This window comes from Rhipicephalus microplus, unplaced genomic scaffold (assembly GCF_043290135.1).
Source record: "Rhipicephalus microplus isolate Deutch F79 unplaced genomic scaffold, USDA_Rmic scaffold_15, whole genome shotgun sequence".
NCBI lineage: Eukaryota > Metazoa > Arthropoda > Arachnida > Ixodida > Ixodidae > Rhipicephalus > Rhipicephalus microplus.
Window position 1 is genome coordinate 17,184,922 of NW_027464588.1, and position 22,646 is coordinate 17,207,567.

Below are 22,646 nucleotides of genomic sequence, written 5' to 3' on the forward strand. Positions count from 1 at the left end.
ATGTCTTGGGACGACTCACTGCCAGATGATCAAGCGGAGACTTGGAGGAGATGAATTAAAGAGCGGGAATTGATTCAAGAGTTCAGTGTACCCCGATGGTTTGATGTAAGACAAAGGAGAAACCTATTCACACGGAACTTCGCTTGTTTTCAGATGCAAGTTCATATGCATACGGAACAGCGGCCTATTTGGTAAATCACTACGAGAAGGAAGAGGGGCCTGAAATATTGTGATGACTGCGTTGCTGCCTGCACGCGTTTCTGAATACATTAGAAGCGGATTTGTAAGGAATATGAATGCTACAAGATACTAGACGGACTCGACTATTGTTCTTAGCTGGCTACACGGAAAGAAAAAAACGAGACACATTTGTAGAGAATGGGGTGAAGGAGATAAAAGAGAAAACGAAGCTATCAGAGTGGGAATACATGGCAAGTAAGAGAACGCAGCTGATCTCATGACCAAAAGTGTAAGCGCAAAGGCTTTGATACTGTCGGACTTATGGTGGGATGGTCCAAAGTGACTTGTTACGGAAAACAAGACCACAGGGCAAACGTAAACGGAAGAAGACACTGAGAGTAGTGAATGTTAGGCAACTAACACACACATGCCAATTCTGGTCGTGATAGACGCAGAGAAGTATGGAACATACATAAGATTGCTCAGAGTGACAGTCTGGGTTCTGAGATGCATACAGATTATAAGAAAGAGGCGGATAATCGGCGATCTGAGTTTTGAGGAACCAAAGAATGCAGAGACGGTGATAATAAAATTGGAGCAACGAAAATTGCGAGAACATCGAAAGATGCGAGTAAGTTCCGTGGATCACTCTACCTTATTTTCCAAGGAGTTAAAGAACTCTAGGAAGAGTAAGGCAGTTGCTTTGCTCTTGCTGTACTCCCTGCATTTTTGTGAGTGTTCCTATAGGAGATTCTAATGATTGACTTGGTTCATATCAAGGCTACGCGAACCGACATTAAATAAGTAACTGGAGGAAATATTCATCTAGTTATATTGAATAATTTTACCTTGCATCTCCCACTTCAGTTGAAAAAGTAGCAGCATATCCACGGGGTGAATGATGGAGAGCGGCGCGAAGCATCTGTCCGCCCATTCGTTCTTGCTTCCGTCCGGACATGCGTCCGTCTGTGTGGCCGTCCGTGTTTCCATCCACCCGACCCTGCGTGCGTCTGTTCGTGCGTCCGCACGTCCATTCATGCGTCCATTCCTGCGTTCGTCCATGCACCCGCCCCTGCGTCCGTCCATGCATCCATTCGTCCATGCAGCCATCCGTGCCTCCATCCATGCATCTGTCTGTGTGTCCATTCGTCCATCTAGTCAACACTCCAAGTATTACCATCTCGCATCTTTTCATCATATATTCTGCATAAAGGAGCACCGCCATCAAGCGGAAATTTCAAGGACTAAGCGAGAGGTGGCACTCACACACTTTCTTACGGCTTGCGCTTCGTGTCTACTTCCAAGCGTCTTTAAAAAGCGTCTTTAACCACCTCGAGCTCATTCTATATACTAGTTCACTGTATCCATGGCACTGCGACCCAATGCCGGCTAAACCTTCATAAAACCAATGAGGTTACGCCCAGCTAGTATAACGTTGCAATCCATTCTTGTCAGATAGTGCTGAATATACACGCCAATGGCTGCTAATGGGGAATGTGAGACAGGAGAATTCGGCTTTTAGCTAACGCGCACGCTGCGAGTTTTTTAATCTTCTACATTCCACAGGAGAAATCTCCCACCGGCACCACATTGCAGGTCAAAGTGCAAGACTTGTTACGTAATACGACGAGGAACGAACGGGTGCCGTTTTAAGTAGCTTCGCCCCTAAAATGCGTTTCAAAACATAAAGCACGATACACATTTCGGCTATGTTCACTTTTTCTATATAAAGACAAAAGCGAAGGTTATGAAAAAATCAATCGTATCGGAGGGCTCCGTACTTCGTGCCACTTCGGGTTCTCTAAGGTTCACCTAGACACGAACAGTTCGCCTTCATTTTAAATGAAGCTGCGGTGGCCAAGATGACAAAAATCTTCTTCTTTCGAATTATACAGGCAAGCCAGGTAGGTACCAGATAATATCATCTCCCTGCTTTGAACTTATTGCCCGGTAGTCTGTTTTGTTCTGTGCCCGTGTGAAACATGATAGTGTACAAACGCGAAGGAGAGAATGTTGGTATACAATGCTGATACATTTTCAGTGGCGTCGCAGAACATCCAATTAGAGACGCTAATCAGCCAAGTAAGTTAATGCAATAATGACAAGTTTGGAGCACCTGGATGGAGGTTGAAAATTTTAGATTAATCAAATTTGTCCTGCCCTTGCTGTGCGTGTGAGAGAGAGGTCTCCGCCATCTGCGATGCTTTTGTGCGAGACCAAATATTAATGTATTGAAATGCTGTCGAAGCCTTGTACTTGAATAAATAAAAATAAGCAGTCATGTTTCAGGCTTGAATTTCATTATCATTCGAGTGAAATAAATTTTACGCCTGATAGATGCACCCGCAGTCTTGGTGTATGTTGTTTAGTGATTGTGGTTCATTTCACCGGAATGGAGGAGTACTATTATGTTAGCTTCAAGAGATTTCATTTTTCTTGATTTAATGTGGCTTGTAGCAAGGTACTCAGAATTTTTGGTGTCTCGCTCTACGTAATTATCAAGTTATTCGATTGCTTTACTGTACCAGTAGGGATACCATTGTTATACGGCATAGGATCACAGCCCTAACGTTAGGGGTGGCCAGCAACTTGATAGCTAATATCTGAAAAACAACGCCCGCATGTTAGACAGCAACAAGTACAAGCATCCATACTCTGTAAATCATTTTAATGAAGAGGTGCTTTTGCAGCAAGACCTGAGAAATTGCACTTTTTTCAGCTAATGGGAAATTCTTCATGAAGGTACATTTCACAATACGTGTGACCATTCATATTGCCGCAAAAGGACTGCGAGAGATGTCAACTGGTGCAATGCTAATGGACAATGAAGGCCGTGCTAGTGCACAAATTCCACTATGCGCTTACTTTAGTAGTGAACTTTATGAAATTTATTTATGCTTTAAAAGGGACAATTTTTATATTGATTCTTTTTCTGTCTCAAGTTTTTTCACTGCATTCGCAATGTTCACGCAGTTTCACTTTTGGCAAATTGGTGTATAGACATACTAATTCGAGCACACACAGAGAGTGAATAAGGTCGAGTGAAATACAGCGAGACCTTAGGATAGTGGTTAAAAAATGCCGCCGTGGTAATTCAAGTGCCATAGCAGACCCTGCCAAAAACGAAGATGTTGTTTGTCTCAAACCTAGCTTTTCTTGTCCACTTCACGTTGTTTTCAGTACGGTAATATAATTCCGGTAAAGAATATATGTCTACAAAAACGCTAAGTTCAGTATGTCAACAGTAAATTCCCCGGTACTAAATTTGTTTGTTGTAGCAATGCGAAGAAACGTTACAACACGCTTCATTTCTTATGATGACCAATTGTTGCTATTTCAATATTAGTAGATGATCGGTGATCATGTAGGTCACAGGTATCACCATACGATCTATCGAGATCACCATGACATTCACCAATATAGATAGTGGAGCACAATAGGCATTTTTTCCTTTCTTAGTATAAAATTTTATTGCTCATCATGACTACCAATTCATAGTTTGTATACTCGCGACAAAGATGCACAGCAAAAGCATAGTACTCTGCGTGCATTTAAAATTACTTTTCGTTATTTTGGTGAAGAATAAAGCGAATTAAACTCATATATTTCAAATTTGTTGTAAAATATTTTAGCAAAGCGAGAGTAATAATAATAATATTATCTGGAGCTTAACGTCTCAAAACAACCATAAGATGAGAGATGTCGTAGTGCAGGACAGTGGAAATTTCGATGACCTCGAGTTCTTTAACGTGCACTTGAACCTGAGCAGGCGGGCCTCAAACAACCAGTGCGATAGTCACTACGCGGGGACAGAATTTCTAAGGCTATTTCCCACTCACTTACCTTCGTCTTAAGACGCGAGCCAGCTTAGAAGTAGTCGAGTCCTTCTTGAACTTCCATCGCATGCACTACAGGCACAGTGCAGTATTCGGTAAGTGGTTCGCGGAAACCCTGGTAGTCGGGGTACACAAATAAACCGAAGCTCGGCATTTCTTAAAAAACAGCGTTGCGTACCCGCGTTTTTTATACACGCTCCACAGAGGCGGCAGCTTGTCGAAGGTCAAGTTGCGTAAGAGCCTTTCCATGTCATCGCCTGCCAGTACCATGAGCAGCGTAATCTGGTTGCCGAAGGAGCTCTCACCGACCTATGATAAACAGGCCACTGGTGAATGTAACCAATTCGGCGTGTATTGACAGGCGCGATGGAAATTGTAGTCCAAACTGCATGCACCAGACAAGATATGTAGCTTCTTACTCAACATCATCGCCAGTTGGCCGGAAAACGCTTACTGGGGAAAAAGAAAATTTCAGCGAGGCCAGTAACAATAGGTTGGTGCATTAAACGACGGTAATTTTATGTTAAGCTAAACATTGCTGCAATGCGAGCCCTCCACCAAGATCCAGTGGGAGAGCGTGGTTGACTTAATACGTTAGAGTTAGCAGCAATCAGCAGAACCAGTATTGCTCAGGAAGTCGTGGCAGCGGTGAGGGCGCGCGCAGTCGAAGCAAAGCATGCTTGTCGACAAGCGGACCCCCAAGCGAGAGCCCGCGAAGCACAGGCGGTACGCAAGCGGAGGCAAGAAAATCTCGAATCAGAGCGGGCGCGGGGAGCAGCGATCAAGGGGCGAAACCTGTCGTTACCCGTCGTTGGTGGCGTCTTTCTCAATCGCTCGTTCGGGCACAGCTGTAAGGTATGTGACCGCTTGTGATCTGACAACAAACCTACCACCTTCTTCTCCACCACAATGATCAGTCCCACAGCAACGCTACCATCGTGCCTCAACAAGACTTTCTGGTCTCTGCCCATCATTGGCACCGCCAACAAAATACATTGAGTAGCGCGTTTGCTCAGCGTGCGAAGACTTTTGTGCCAGTAGAGGTTCTGACCATATGCTACCTTCTCGGCTCTTTTGGCCATACGACCTGCCCGTACTCAAATCAGTAGAACAGCGCCTCATAGCTCCACAACTACCCTTCATGAACATCAGGCTTTTGACTTCTAGTGGCAGCCAGAGCGGCATTAAGGGGAAAGTAGTCAACGTGCTGATGAACGTGCCGAACATCGTGGGAGACGCCGTAGTGGAGGGCTCCGGAAATTTCGACCACTGGGGGTTCTTTGGCGTGCACGCAAATCTGAGTACATGGGCCTACGGCATTTCCACCTACATCTAAAATGCAGCCACCACAGTGGGGATTAGATCCCACGACCTGTGGGTCAGCAGCCGCGTACTTTAGCTTCTAGAGCACCGCGGTGGGGTGAACGAACTTTAATAAAAATTATTCCAGTTCTTCAATGATAAGTATCATGGACAACCACTTGTTGCATTCAGTAGTAAATCTTGGGAAGCCAAATAATTTGTCACATCTGACACTGCATAACGACACTTTACATTATAGTAGGGGCTACAGTATACGCTGCCATGCGCTAATGCATTTCACATGGAGTGCAGAAGTAAACACAGAAGCATCTTTGAATAACACAAGCGGGCATGCATAACAAATGATGTTTGTTAGGTGTTTGCTTGAGGCAATGTAGCACATGTAGGTTCATGTAGTTCTTTAAATGAATTCAAAAACCTGAACGGGTTCACATTAAAATAGAGGTTGCATTAAAATGAAATTGCACACAATACAAATGTCGTGCATACTTGCCTTTGATAAGTGCGGTAATAGACCTACTAAATACCTTAAAATCATCAAGAAAAATATCACAACTACCAATACAGTAGTTAATTCATAACGAATCAAGTATTCGGTTACAAAGATTGTCATCTTTTTCACCTTTCGCCATCTTGCCTTGCGCTTTTCAGAATTCCAGAGATAAGATTTCCTATTACGAAAGAACTACTATACTTATGCTTTTGCAGGCGTATTTAGAATATAGCTCCGACACCTCTTTCAATCGCCGTGTTACATTCTGTCGCAATTGGCAGCGAAACCTCTTAGTGTTCTTTTTTAGGACCGTAGGACCGAAAGCGTTAATAATGAAGTACTTGTGCACACGACTCTAGTGACTTGTGGTTTCAAGATGTTCATACGTGAAATCTGTCAAGGAAATGTGCTTTAAAATGGCCGTAAGTTATGAGCTAATTTATTGATAAGCGTAATGCAATTAGTTCAGTAAGACTAGTACCACGACCAAGAACTCGCTAAGTCGATGCTAAGTAGGTTCCTAAGTCAATGCTAAGAAGAGAAGGGGAAATACTGTCGCTTTTTCGCAGCTAGCTTATCAGGCATTGACAATAAATACTCTTGCCCCCGTACCTTATTGTAGCCGAGGAACTCAAAAGCGAAGAGCTCCTCGGTTAGGAGCTTGCGCGTCCGTTTCATGTGGCGGTCAAAGTTAAGCTGAGACGTCGAGTCTATTCCCAGAACAAGGACATTCCCGGGTCGTTCGCCTCGAATTTGGCGCTTTCTTGTCACCACCTTCTTTCTCTGCGGAATTAAAAAGTAATCGATAAACAGAGTCTCAGCACCCACCACGCAGGTCACGGCAAGAAACTCTTCGGTCAAAGTGGTTCCTAAGACCAGTCCTCTAGGTGGTCCTAGAGAGTAGCCCCCATCATATGTGACACCGAAGCTGTGATTCCTCATTACTTCGCGGTAGGTACAAACCACGTCCTTCGCAGCGGCGCTGCCGTAGTAGCTCGCCAGGTGACTCGTGTTAAGGTAGAGGACGCTGCCACGGCGATAGATAACGGTGGCTCAGCGGCCCGGGCAGCGCCAGTCAAGGCTGGTGTCGGTCTCGTTTGCCCGCCGAATTGTATGGTGGAACGAAGGGTTAGAGCAGCATAGTGCAGGCGGGCGTGTCGAGGAGATGGCCTATAGGTTGTGTCCAGTTCAGGTAGGCTCGGATCAATTTTACCTCGAAGTATAGGAAGACACAGACCCACGTTGGACAGACAATCACGATGACTTTCCATGTTTGCCTCAAAGGGGCTTTAATGTAGGACATAGCGCGCATCTTGAGCACCCTGAGCATGTGTCGTAGAAGAGTCATTCTTAATCACCAATAATGGCCCATGCCCACTACGAAGCATTCAACACTCCTTCTTTGAAATTAACCATCGGCTGGGTGCACCAGTTTTGCTCATGTTTACGTCTTGCAGTGTTTTTTTATTTCGCTTGTGCATGTCTGTTTTTACACGCGAATATGAAGCAGCATGTGAAGCGAATATGAACTAGTACAAATTTACCCCGCAGGGGCGCCTGCGCAAGTAGGCATTTGGTGTGTAGCGACACCACGGACCCGAGCTAACGGGGGAGTTTCGGCTCCCTCCCACGCCTAGCCGTGCGTGGCTTTGCCGTGTCCGGGGAAAAGGGGATCCTGGGGGTTGAGCCGACGCTGGGTGCTTGGACCTTTAAGGCCCCCCGGCAGAGGCAACACACCCCTTTGGCCCCGGCTTCACGTAGACGGCACCCCTGGGCTGACCCACCCAGGGGAAATCGGCAGTCGCCTTTTCCTATCTCTCTCTCCCTATATCTTCGTCTTTTGTTCTCACTTTACATCTTTCCTGTTCTCTCCTCTCTTCAATTTACTTCTATTTTTCCTGGCGGCAAGGGTTAACCTTGTGTGGCTATCCAAACTTGGGTAAACCATATTGGGTTATAGTAACTGCGTACTGCTGGCGTTGCGCAGACATGCCCATATGCTCTGCCACGTCCCCTCGTTGGACTCCGTGGTGGGTGGTAGGCGCCGTTACCGAAAAATACACATTTTCTCATGGGATCCCTGACCCCCTCTTTAACTGATCGTGCTTCGAAAAGGGTACGCACCGACGCAACTTCACTACTTTGGCCCAAAAACAGAGAAACTTTCCCAAAATACCATGTCCTCCACTGCGAACAATCATCTACAAAAGCTAGAGCAATCTCACCCTTTCTTGTGGCCAAGTGCTTGAGAGAGACCCTTGGAACTGGTTATAAGGCCACGAAGATGGCAAGTGGAGATCTGCTTCTCGAATTGAAAGACAAGGAACAGCACAATAAACTCTCGCACCTTGTAGCCTTTGGTAACATCCCCGTCTCTGTGAGCGCACATCGTACCATGAATACAGTGAAGGGCGTGGTATCGGACGAAGATTTGATGACACTGAGTGACGAAGAGCTTCTTGATGGATGGAAGGACCAAGGTGTAATACATGTCCAGCGCATCAAAATCAGACGTAATAACAATGAAATAGCAACAAAGCACCTAATACTCACCTTTAACTCAACCACTTTACCTGAGTCCCTCGAAACTGGTTATATAAAACTCCATGTCCGACCCTTCATTCCAAACCCGAGGCGTTGTTTCAAATGCCAGCGATTTGGTCATGCATCCCAGAGCTGCCGAGGGCAGCTGATCTGTGCGAAGTGGGGCACAACCGGCCACAGTGCTGATGAATGTAGACATGATGAGGTCCTCTGTGCTAACTGCGAAGGTAGTCACCCCGCATACTCCAGAGCTTGCCCAGCCTGGAAAAAATAAAAAGAAATAATAGCTATAAAAGTAAAAGAAAATATCACATTCAGGGAAGCAAGACAACGGATGTCGTTAACATTGGCACTAAAAACACCTTTCGCCGAAGTGGTGCAAAGAGGGGCGGCACCACAAAGGCCCTTGGCAGTTGCCCGGACCACGCCTAGCGTGCCGAGGCCAACGCCACAAGCCCCTACGGCGGGAGCAGCCAGCGCTGCCCTGCCCACACTCAGCCTGTCCACACCAGTGACCTCTACAAGCTCTGGCAGCAGCCAGGGCAATCACGAGGCCAAGGGGGCTTTATCGACCCCCAGCTCGGTGGGGACAAAGACTTCGTCGATCGAGGCGAAGTCTAAGCGACGCACAGATCGCTCTTTAGAGCGAGTGTCCAGTGCCTCGCAAGAGGCTATGGACACCAGTTCAAGCCAAATAGCGCAGGAAGCGCCGAAGGAGTGGCGAGCTTCGCTCGACCGCCCCAGAAAGGACAGAACTCAGATTACAGGGCCTGACAAAGGCCCTGTAAAATGAGTTAATCCCCGTCTTCTTTGCACACAGCACTTTTTCCCTTTTTTTCCACAATGGACAAAATAATACAGTGGAACGTAAGGGGAATGCTTAGAAATTTGGATGACGTCCAAGAGCTTCTGTGTAAGTTTAACGCGAAAGTGCTATGTGTGCAAGAAACGCACTTAACTCTTAAGCACAAGGACTTTCTACGACAATATATTATTTTCCGAAAAGACCGGGAGGATCCTGCCGTACCATCTGGCGGTGTAGCCATTATAGTCGATCATAGTGTAGCATGCCAGCTTTTGAAGCTCCAAACGGCCCTGGAGGCAGTGTCCATTCGAGCTGTACTCTTTAACAAACTCATTACCATATGTTCTGTGTACATACCACCGCATCAACAGCTACACAGACGTGATCTGGAATCATTAATAGATGAACTCCCTGAGCCATTTCTGGTTCTAGGTGATTTTAATGCACACAATGTCCTGTGGGGCGATGCTCACTGTGATGCGCGAGGACGTCTCATTGAGCAGCTCCTTTTATCTTCTAGTTTATGTCTTTAATATATGAAGGAGCTTACATATTTTAGCCTTGCAAACAACACATACTCTTCCATAGATCTTAGCACTTCATCACAATCCCTTTTACCTGTTTTTAAGTGGAACGTTCTTAAAAACCCTTATTGGAGTGATCACTTCCCAATCATCCTGAGTGCGCCGAACAAAGATCAACTACCCCCGCAGGTTCCCCGATGGAAGATTGACTCAGCTGATTGGGAAGGGTATAGAACTCTTACACACATGACATAGACTGAGCTGTCTGCCCTGACCATAGATGACGCTGTCACGTATTTTACAGCTTTTATACTTGATGCCGCATCTAAATGTATTGCCAAAACGAGTGGCATGTGTTCTAAACGGCGAGTCCCATGGTGGAACGACGCACGCAGAAAAGCACGGACCACTAAGAACAAAGCATGGGCGTTGCTTCGCGATTCCCCTACAGCAGAAAACCTGGAAAATTTCAAGCGGGTCAAATCGCTGGCAAGGAGAACGCGTCGACAAGCTAGACGAGAGAGCTGGACGAAGTTTATATCGAGTATCAACTCGTACACAGACGAGGGAAAAGTGTGGAATAAGATAAAGAAAATCAAGGGCCAACAAACGTATTCTCTTCCATTAGTTAATAGCCTCGGGGAAAGCTTGGAGGATCAAGCCAACTTTCTTGGCAGACATTTGGAACACATATCGAGCTCCTCACACTACTCGGAATCCTTCCAGAATTACAAGGCACGAACAGAAAAACAAAAGTTAGAAAGAAAATCCGTAAGAAATGAGGCATACAATGCACCATTCTGCTTAGCAGAACTGCGAACAGCACTCAGCTGCTGTAATACATCTACCCCAGGTTCTGGCAACGTAACGTACGCGATGCTGAAGGAACTACCCTCCGAAACTAAAGAAACCCTCCTCTCTCTGTATAATCGCATATGGTTTTCGGGTGTGATCCCCTCCTCCTGGAAGGAGGCTGTTATAATTCTAATTTTGAAGCAGGGAAAAGATCCTTCTACTGTATCAAGTTACAGACCTATAGCGTTAACAAGCTGCCTCTGCAAGCTATTTGAAAAAATGATTAATTGCCGCTTACTCCACTACTAAGAAACAAACAAATTGCTCGACCCATACCAATGTGGGTTTCGAGAGGGTAGATCCACCACCGACCATCTGGTGCGTATCGAGGCACAGATCCGAGACGCTTTCGCCCACAAACAATACTTCCTCTCTGTGTTTCTCGATATCGAGAAGGCCTACGATACAACATGGCGTTTCGGCATATTAAGAGACTTGTCTCACCTGGGTGTGCGCGGTAGAATGCTTTCCATAATCGAGAGTTACTTGTCCAATCAGAAATTCCGTGTCCGTCTGGGCAGTATTCTCTCCCAAACATTTGTGCAAGAAACGGGAGTACCACAAGGTGGTGTACTTAGTTGTACACTTTTTATTATCAAAATGAATTCCTTGCACCTGTCCATCCCCCGCAACATGTTCTATTGCACATATGTCGATGACGTCCAGCTTGGCTTTAAGTCATGCAACCTAGCAATGTGTGAGCGGCAGGTTCAGTTAGGTTTAAACAAGGTGTCCAAATGGGCAGAGGAAAACGGATTCCGGCTGAACCCAGAAAAAAGTACCTGTGTCTTGTTCTCCCGAAAGAGAGGGGTGCACTCAGAACCTGACATTGAATTGAACGGTCAACGTCTGTCTGTCAATGCGAAGCATAAATTCTTAGGCTTAATCTTGGACAACAAGTTGACCTTCGTACCGCACATCAAGTATTTAAAAACAAAATGTTTAAAAGCCATGAATGTTATAAAAGTGTTGTCACGTACTACGTGGGGTAGTGACAGGCAATGTCTCATGAACCTGTATAGAAGCCTCATTCGCACCCGCTTAGATTACGGGGCCATTGTTTATCACTCTGCGACTCAAAGTGCGTTGAAGATGCTGGACCCCGTGCACCGTTTGGGCATCCGGCATTCTACGGGTGCTTTTCGCACCAGCCCCGTAGAAAGCCTTTACGTTGAGTCAAATTAGTGGTCGCTTCATCTGCAGAGAACTTACATGTCCTTTGTTTATTTTCTTAAGGTGAAAGCAGACGAGAAGCACCCCTCATACTCTACTATTGCTGACTTGTCGAGCTCCATTCTGTTTCAAAACAGGCCTTCGATGGGGCAGCCCTTCTCAGTTCGCCTGAAGGGTCTAGCTGAGGACACTGGAGTGTCACTTGAACACAGTTTAATGGCTCCTGTAGCATACCCGCCACCGTGGCAGTGGCAGACTATAGATTGCGATGTGTCGTTCCTAGAAGTTACTAAACATGCGCCTATTGCCCATATTCGAACATACTTCCTGGAACTTCAACACAAATACACACTTCCTGAGTTCTTTACAGGTGCCTCTAAGTCCAACTCCTCTGTGTCCTACGCTGTTGTTGGCCCTTCCTTTTCGGATGCTGGCCCTCTACATCCAGGCACAAGTATTTTCACAGCGGAAGCCTACGCGATACTTGTGGCAGCCAAGCACATCAAACAATTACAAATACAAAAAGCAGTAATTTATACAGACTCCCTCAGTGTGGTAACGGCTCTGCACAGTCTTAAAAAACAAAAAACCCGGTCCTTGTCTCACTTTACTGCAGTTTGTGCACACTCTACACACTCAAACAACATGTTGTAGTGTGCTGGATGCCAGGGCACCGTGAGATCCAAGGCGACGTGAGGGCGGATCAGCTCGCTGCATCCGCCCATGAGAGCTCCGCCATTACATCCATATCAATCCCTGCCCTTGATCTTAAGCCGTCTCTCAAACGAAACCTCAGGGACTACTGGCAGAGCAAGTGGGATACACACACAGAAAACAAACTACACGTTATCAAGCCACACCTTGGCCATTGGCCACCAGTATCAAAATCGCGTCTAACAGAGGTAACACTAACAAGACTCAGGATAGGACACACTTACGCGACACACACATATCTTTTGTCTAGTGACAATCCACCATTGTGTGACAGATGTGGTGAAGCATTAACAGTCGTTCACATTTTAATTCAGTGCAAACAATTGGACACTGTAAGAAAACGACACTTTCCATTACCCTACCGACAACATATACCTTTACACCCTGCAATGTTCGTCGCTAGGGAACCACTTTTTAGTCACAAATCATTGTTAGCGTTTTTTAAAGAAATTCATAGTTTTAATATCATATACCCCGGCATTCCGTAGCACAACCTCTCTAAAGAGGTTTTTGCTGCGGTGGCTACAAAGAAAGCACTTGCCTCACGGCCATTGGATGCAAGGGTATGAACGAGTGAGGCAATTGTGCTAATTCCATACATTTCCACCATAGTCTTTTATTATCACCAACTTTTGTCATCTATTCACACCACACACACCTTTCACGGCATGGTCATGATTTTATTACTTGTATGTTTTTACCCGCCTTACCGCGAGGAATTTTATGGCCCTTATACAGCCGCTAATCACAATCATTGTCCACATTCCTTGTCCCATGAACTGGCGCTCTTTGGCCATCGAATGGCCCTTGCGCCAAAAAACACCATATATCATCATCGAACTAGTACAAATTTATTACTGATATTTATTCTTTTCGTTGTTTAATAAGATTACTGGATTTTCTTAAGATACATGACGTATCCTCACAATGACCAATTTGCCCATCGTTATCATCATCTGCCTGACTACGTCCATTACTGTTCGAAGGCCTTTCCCGTGATGCGCCTATCAACCCGGTCTTGTGCTTTCTTCTGCCACGTTATACCTGCGAACTTTTTTATCCTATCGGCTCGCCTAACTTTCTGTCTGCGCTTCGTGTGTTTGCTGTCTCTGGGAACCCAGGCAGTTACCATTAATGACCAGAGGTTATACTGCCTACGTGCTACGCGCCCAGTCCATGTCTATTTATTCTTCTTGATTTCAACTATGGCTCTTGACCACAGCATGCCATCGACACAGGTTTTTCTCATCCGGTTCGGCTAAAGCCTTACAAGATGTTGTCATCCGAGCGGAAAGTTACAGCTGAAAAAATTCAGGACATGTTGAAGAAGGGCGTTATTGAAGAGTCGTGTAGCCCGTGGGCAGCACCTGTGATTTTGGTTCGCAAAAAAGACGGTTCCTGGAGGTTTTGCGTTGATTATAGACCATTGAATGACTTGGCTAAAAAGGATGTATATCCGCTGCCTCGAATCAAAGACGTCATTGACTGTCTAAATTCTGCTTCATACTTTTCTTCACTCAATCTACGATCAGGATATTGGCAGATCCACATAAACCCTGTTGACAAAGACAAAATGGCATTTGTAACACCGGATGCACTATATCAGTTCAATGTGATGACATTTGGGCTATGCAATGACCCCGCAACTTTTGAAAGATTCATGGACTTGATTCTTCGCGGACTAAAATGGGAGATCTGTTTGTGCTATCTGGTTGACGTCATTTTTGGCCGCACATTCGAAGAACATAACGTTCGTTTGAGCCTCGTTCTGGACTGTGTGGGAAAGGTAGGCTTGGTCTTGAACTCCAAGAAGTGTCGGTTTGGTGAACGGCAGGCCTTTATCCTTGGCCATTTGGTAGACAAAGATGGGGTCAGGCCTGACCCTCAGAAAATTGAAGCGGTCAGTGCCTTTAAGCCACCTAACTCTGTAGAAGAACTTCGCAGATTTCTCGGCTTATGTTTTTATTTTCGACGCTTTGTGACTAAATTCGCGGACATCGTGTACCAATTGACCAGCCTCTTGCGAAAAGACAGTGCATTCGAGTGGACATCTGAATGTTACACTGCGTTCTGTCAACTCAAATTCCTGCTGACATCAGAGCCGATTCTCCGTCATTTTGACCCATCTGCTTCTACGGAAGTACACAGCGACACAAGCGGTATTGGCATCGGAGGCGTTCTTGTTCAGCGTCGTGATGACAGAGAGCATGTCGTTGCCTATACAAGTCGTTCCCTCAGCAAAGCTGAAAATATTACACTGTGGCCGAACAAGAATGCTTGGCAGCCGTATTTGCTATTCAGAAGTTTCGTTGTTACCTGTATGGGCGTCCTTTCACGATTGTAACAGACCATCATTCCCTATGCTGGCTCGTTACTCTTTGAGACCCTTCTGAACGCCTTGCACGCTGGGCTCGACGCCTTCAGGAATTTGACTTTAATGTTGCATACAAAAGTGGACGGCGTCATACCGACCCCGGTTGTTTTTTTCGCCTTCCATTGTCTACGACTGACGACAATACACACACGATCGACGTTTGCTTTACAACTGTTTCACGCGCACTTCTTGATGTCACCATGTTCAAGCGGGAGCAGCGCAATGACTTGACTTTAGACACTTAAATTTATTCGCTACTGTCAGAAGCCCCAAGTGCAGTGGTCGCTTTTGTCTTCGCGATGGACTATTGTACAAGATGAATTTCTCGGCAAATGATGCGCGGCATTTGCTAGTGGTTCCCCAAAGCTTGCGGTATGATGTCCTCTATTTCATGAATGATGACCCGACGTCTGGCTATTTTGGATTCATCCGCACTTTGCATCCAACTGAAGAGCGCTTCTACTGGCCTAAATTGCAACTATGTACAAAGCAATACGTCTCCAGTTTCAACAAATGCCAGTGCCACAAACGCCCTACAAGCAGTCCGCATGGCCCGGCTCATACCGTATAAATATCCTTAACCACGGGTAGTTCCCTGACCCACTTGGCTCTGTTCGTTTTTTTTTGAGGTTACCCCAATCATTTTTCTTTCAGTCGCTCATTACGTCGTCTTCAATTTAGGCTGAGCCCTCTTCGTAAGCCTCCAGATTTCGGCTCTGTAGGTATCAGCAAGGTGCAGCTATTATATATCTTCCTTTTGAGGGTGAGTAGCAGACTACTATTCATGATTTGAGAATGTTGACTGATTGTGATCCAACCCATCTTTATTCATTATTTATAAAATGAATTTTATATACAACAATAAAGTGATTTCAAGTGAATATGAAAATACTTATATTGTTCAAGAATACTCGAAAGTTTTAACTCGAGCTCATATGTTTAATTGTTCCTATTGTTTGTTAGATTCATGTAAGCTATACTGTAATTGAACCAACCGAGTGTTAATGATTATGTGCCACTTACAGGGCCTGAATAGAGAAAGTGTTTTCCTTGTGTTAACAACCTTTGCGTTTGACTTGATCTTTGGACCACTGATAGCAGCGTTCGTTAGTTCACTAATAGGACTACCCTTAAATTGCCCGTGCTTTCGTGATGAGTGTCAGGGAGCCGATAAATCAGCCCTTAGATCATGCTGCGCGATTGATAAATTAACGGGGTCATGACAGATGGCTACATTTGAACTAACGTGCTACTGTAATTTGATCACTGCCCAAGAGCGTTGATCTGTAGTGGATTACACATCCAAAAATCATCACCCAAACAATCAGTACCAGCGAAGCAGAAACATGTGGCCACAGTCTGTTGCATACATCGCAGCCGAAGCCGAAGGGCCACTCGAGAAACTCCTGCCGAAAACGGAAGTCGGCCCCAGCAAATGCATTTCCGCCATTCTCTTGTTGACGCTGCTGTGTCTGCAACGCCACTGCCACGGCTTGCCGTTGTCGCTTTTGTTCTGCTCGGAAGGGTGCCGGATTCTTTTAGCACAGATTCTGCTTCTGCTGTGCCACCGGGGCCTGTTCTTATGCCGGGACTGCGGCATTGGTCCGGCGAACGAGAATTCCCCAAGGGAGGAGCTGTAAGCACTGTCCCCATGGAAATGTATCTGCTGTTCGGGCGTTTGTACGATCCGTGCCCTCCACATGTTTTAGTTGTAACTTCATCCTTCCCTAGACACCAAACTCTCCACGTGCCCTTCGTGTTTGTTTCACGTTACGCGATGTTTCTTTCAGCCCTTCTTTGAGTGTTGGCTTGTTTAACAGCTTTTTGGTGGGAACGTGATCAGCAGATGTGTGGACAGAGCTGGCCTTATTTACCCCCTTCTCTATCATCTCTCTTTTTCTTTTTTCTTACATTTCTATCGCTTCTACTTCTGATCCCCGTGCAGCAATGTTGAGGTGACCTCCACTACGTGATGATGGCACACCTCATTTTGATTTTTCTCTTTTTCCGAGCCACTATATTGAAACTGCATCGCGCGATTTCAGCGGTACGAATGTGAAGGATTGAACGACGTCGCTGATGGTGCTCCCAATGGGGTGCGGTTTTAGGTGTGACGTTGAGAATGACGCAACTGATGGAACAGCCGATAGAGACGTCTAGCGTTTTTAGTTTTCAACGGTCTGTCATTTGGCCTAGTCGTATACAGACAGCTTTCGCTGTAAAAAATTGGCTTGCCTCGGTTTTGCGAATCAGTACTTACCCGGAAGCAATATTTTATCGCTATTGAAGCCATATTTCTGTTCCATAAAGACTATTTTTATGTCTAGTGGGACTGAGGGTCATCGTCGGATCCAAATAAAGGTATTGCCTGCCCTGCGGCCTGTCTAGTGTTAATTTGGTTCTAAATAATTTTTTTCGCTTTTTCTCTTTTCCACTTTGTTTCTGTATATTAAAATTACTGCAGAGGAGCGGATGAGAAGGGAATAGTAAGACGACTACGCGTCGAAAATGACAGTTTAAGGCAAACATGATGGTTTCGTTTCTTAGCGCTTATGGTAATATGAATAAATATGAACCGAAACACTTGAGTGCAAACTCACCAGCGCAAACGCAAAATATACTGCTTGAACTTAAAAGAAATAAATATGGAGCCAGTGACAATCAATTTTACCTAAATATGAAAAGTCGGCATGTGTTTGAATTGTGTCGTGAGACGATCCTCCATCGCCCGAAAACAATGACGTGCAGCTCTATGCAAAGCACAAAGCAAACACGTTTTCGGGATATTCAGTATATTATTAGGAACATACCTCACCTTTTTCGGAAAATAGCATTGATTTAACATGCTTCTACTTGTAATGAATCCTGGCTTTCCTTTCACTGCGATATTAGAAAGGAAGAAAAAGATGGCTTAATTAAAGATACGAATTCTCGTAAATTTGTGTTATGTTCGCTCACTCGGTTGTGCAAATTTTTTATTTATTGGAAACAAAGACACTTGGATAATCACAACAACGAGACTACAGTATAAATCTGCTGCATATAGTTGTGGTAAAAACATACTTAAACTTAATGAAAAACCAACCTTCGCATAGTAAGACCAAAAGAACGTAGACGGCCACATTCCTCTACGATTTTTACAGCGAAAACGGTTATGAGATGAGAACACGCGCCACACGTGGCACCCTGTAGCTGTTCGCTGCCGCCGCCGCCACCGGTGTCCGTAACCAGTAACCAGATGAAGAGAGCACGGCCTAAATCCCGTGTTTTCATCAGTCTTGGTAAATCATTAATTTACTGACGTTTAGTCCCAATATTTCCTGTCATGGACCATATGGCACTTTCGCAACATTAGGCGGTGAATCACATGTGCTTTATATATCATACACGTCCACATGCAACGCTGCATGTGGCTTGAATGAAGCCTCTGGCTCTCTTGTACACGTCGGTACAGCAATCAGAGTGACCAACATCCATCTAACTATAGTAAAGAAAAGCCATGTAAACTATGTTCGAGGTACATTCTACAAACGTTCTTGTTGCGTTTGCTGGTGTAGTCCGTAAGCGTTCCGTAAATCGCCCAGTTCATCGACTGTTCTTCTTCTTTGATGATTACGCTTTCTCATGATTACGCTTAGTGAAAAAGGTGTTTCCCTGTTAAACTTCTCTACTTCGCTGGTAATTCTGCTGTGTAATACCATGTGGAGGCTGCTCACAATAAATTGATCAGTTGTGCAAGTTGTGCCGTTCTTTACACTCTCGCTTACATTCTCGCTCTTCAGAAATTATGATGCTGAAATGTTGTGGACAGGCGTGAAAAAAAAAGTATGCTTACAAAGTTATTGCATAATCTGGTTGGACTGATACAAATCTGTAGCAAGCTGTTACATAATTGTGAAAACATAAACGCGCCTTCACTCGGCTCTTTCGTGGTCTCGAATACCCCAAATATGATTCATAAGGATGAAGGCAATTCATTTTCCGTAAAAACAATGCATTGATCACGTACGTTACCCTGAGCTCATTGACCATCAAGTGACTCCCCAAAAGATAGTTTAAAAAATTGTTTAATATTCACATCCGAGCCCAATGGGCATCTAGCGATGCCCATTGGGCTCGGATGTGAATATATTTTGAACGGAGAAGGATGTTTTTTTATCACAATGGTAAAGATAACAAGACTTAAATTTCGTGAACCACCGTTAAGATTGGAATATCATTTCCAATCTGACGTAAAGTTTTTCAGCTTACAACGCATAGAAAAAGATAATTAACGAAAGCAAGAAATGATGGTGCAGTGGAAAAAAAATACTCGTTTTAATGCCACTCACAGTTCGTTATGTCATCTGGGAGAACATGGTAGTGCGGAGCACCGCGACTTCAAAGCAACTTGTATAGCTATAACTACTGCCAGCGAAGTTTATTCGTTGGTCTTCGTCATCACATCAATGTCCCGATCCAGCTATGATGACCGGGGTGTTATTAAACAAAATATGGTCGAAGATTGAAATGGCAGCTTTCTTGATTTCAAGATGGTCTTTCTTGGGGTACTTCGACGAAAATTTTTTTTGGTCTGCCTGTCTCTCTGTGTGTCTGTCATTTTGTTTCTGTCTGTCAATTGATTCAGCCATCTAAGCAAAAGTTTGATCCCTTGCTGAACGTCCACCTATCTTAATCTCCTAGCTACGTTCATAATTGTGAACACTGTACATCAAAACATTGGCCTCATGTCGGCACGTTTCACTGCAAATGTCATCGAATGACTATAGTCTTCCATCTGTAGAGAGCGAATAAAATATTTATTTCATGTTCTTCGCGAGAAAATTGGTGAATGTATTCTGGAAGCGCTGCGTTAAAGTGCGTTGATGCGCGCAGCGGGTAGGTGCCAACATCGCATGGTCTTAGCAAAGCACAGTAAACACTCACCTTTTCGTACATAGCGTTGCATTGTCGTCTTGGCGTAATCAATGCTGCGTTCCTTAAAATTATTTGCGTAATAATTTCATAGTATAGAGAAACCCGCCACACTATATGTGCATGCTGATTTTTTGCCTCAGATCCCCGCAACATTTGTTTTTATTCGACACTACGCACAAGCATGAACGCAGAAACCAGAGCAACAGGGGTGGGCTCTGTAGGTGTGGTTACATTTTGGAAATAATGAATGGGCTTTTAGTGGGATGGCTCAGTGCTCTACCATAGTTGAGTACAAAGTATTCGAAATCGTTAAACATTTTTTTTGTACACAGTACGAAGTACTCAAAATTGTTAAACATTTTTTAAACAAACAGCCTGACCAAAATTTTGTGCCAAAGAATCCCAAAAAAGACTATATCGTTTTTATAAACAAATGTTACGCATATTTGGGTGCAACATCAATACAGAAACATTAGGTGTTGTGTTACTTTATTAGATGCGAAACAGCACTTTGACTAGTCTGGTCGACGGCGTGCACACCACTGCTGCTTCGCATCTTATCATGGTTCCGTTCAGGGAGATGGTTCCTAATTTGTTTAAGCTGCATAAATGCGCCATTCTAAACCACACAGTGTTTGTTACGCGTCGCTGGAAATGTGACGCTCTGACCAAAAACAAAAACAGGTGTTTCCTATGCTCGGCTAAAACGACATGCAGCTGGCACCTATCAGTGGGTTTGCGTCCTAGAAGAACACTATTTCTTCAAATTAGAGCTAGATTTCATGCATATTTTAGGCAGCGCCTACACTGCGATTTGCACATGCGGAACTTGAAATAAACTCATTGATTTTTTCTCCAGACAAAAAACTACCATCTTTACGCGACCGTTTCCTTGGCAGCAGCCATATACGCCGCCATTTTTTATGCGTAAATGAGCAATATCTTGGGATCTCTTGGTGCGCCTAAAAAAAGATGAAGTCTATGTTTTACTCATCCTTGATGGTCGGCAGCAGGGCATCAAGCGTTACGCAGTTCAATTAACGTAAGCTAGCTTAACGGCATCACACGTCTTGTGTTCTGCACTGCCGTATTGTAAGTGAATGTTATGTACGAAATCATGAAATACGCATCATGTCTTGTGCTCTACTTCGACTTAAACAGCAAGGCGTCTCTTTCGATATTGAACACTCCTCTGTACAGCCAGTGCTCCACGCTGTGCAGGGGGAACAAGCGTGCGTGTGCAGGGACAGCAGTTGGTGGCGCCTTCGCCACGTCATCTGCTAAAGCGTGGCGGCTCCGCCGAATAGCACCTGCTTTCTGGTAAACCTAACTTCACTCTTGGTAAGTGAATACAAATCGAAAGTCAGGCTCAAGATGTTCAGCGCAAAAAAAAGACACGAAAAAAGAAAGTACACGACACAAATGCTGTCTAAGAACTAAAGGTCTAATAAAAAACGTGTCATATATAAACATAAAGAAATAGTAATATAATAGTGATAACAATAATGCCATATTAATATGTGTCGTGTAACGTTACAGACCTATGATATGATTACGAAAACTCTGTAGTAGAGGGCTCCGAAAATTTCGGCTATCTGATGGTCTTTAACATGCACTGACGTCGTCATTACTACGGTAGCTTTTAGTGCAAACAAAGCACGAGAGACTGACCAACGCAAACTTTTCGACTACATCAATCTCGCATGGGCACTGGCATCACGCCTGATAGCTGCCATTTAAAATGCGGACAGCCATTCGGGACGGCTTTCAGCTCTCCTATAGTAGAGTACTAAGTACTCTAAATCTTAAAGAAATTCTTCTAAACACATGGGCAATTTGTGCACACCGGGCCTCATCAAATGGGACGCCCACGGAACGGCCTGAAACCCTCCTATCGTAGGGTACCTATTACTCTGAACTGTTACCCACTTTTCGTAAACACATGTTGCCTCGCCATCTTTGCTAGCGTATCAGAACGTCCATGGGCTGGTGGACGCCGGTAATGGCAAGCCAGCCCCCGAAGAAAGCTAGCCTTCGACGTGGTCGTCCCTGAGGGCACTAGTTTTGTAGGTAGTAATAATAGTAGGTATAGAAGAGGTCTTCTGTGTACAGCACATTGGAGGCCAGAACTCCCAAGTAACCGTAAACAGTGCAGTCGCACTGGTTCAAATCGTCGACTTATCCCATCTCAACATGAGAGAAGAGCGCGTCGCTGTCGCGCCTCTGGGACCCAAGTCAATCAATCACCGTTCTGTTCCTGCCGTGCAGCGTCCCCAGCGAGGTGATCGCGCAAGCATTGTCTCCCTGCGGGAAGGTGCTGCACATCAGCAGATGACTCATGGGGTCACACCCAGCCGTTACTACTGGGACGCGACACGACCGGATGTAAACGAAGACATCGTCACCTGTGCCCAAACTACCTCAAGGTAGCGGGCCATCGAGTGACCTGTGATTATAAAGGGATCCAGCGAGTGACCGTTGATGTGGAGACTGTAAACACTTCTACATGAACTGCTCAGTTCAGTTTTGTGTAAGGTGCGGCGTTTATGGCGATGACGGGAAGGGCTGCTCGCTGCCGTGTCGCCGTTGTGGTGACCCGCATGCCACCGTAGCCGGCAACATCAGGCCGTCGTATTCTGAGGCAGCCTCCAAGTATTACCCACCAGTTCAACCAGTAACGCAATCCAAGAACAGGGACGTCGTATCATTGACGCCAGGCCCGAATATTTGCCAGGACGAAGTTGGGCAGATTGCGGCACCACATCAGACGCCACACCAAACACCCGCAGTGTCTCCAGTCAGTCCAGACGAGGCAGCCTCTCAAGCTGCAGATGATCCATCCAGTGGCCCGCGATCAATGGTGATTCCCCCAGAACCACAAGTCAAGCTCTCGCCAAAAGAGGTACCT

General features: G+C 45.1%; 1 protein-coding gene across 1 annotated transcript in view; it reads right to left on the minus strand.

Annotated features, from left to right (window-relative positions):
- Positions 1–22,646, minus strand: part of LOC119182064 (piggyBac transposable element-derived protein 3) — a 34,952-nt gene that overhangs the window by 6,983 nt on the left and 5,323 nt on the right. The window contains 1 exon segment of the mRNA XM_075883024.1: positions 6,445–6,615. Within this exon segment, the coding sequence (XP_075739139.1) occupies positions 6,445–6,615 (171 nt within the window).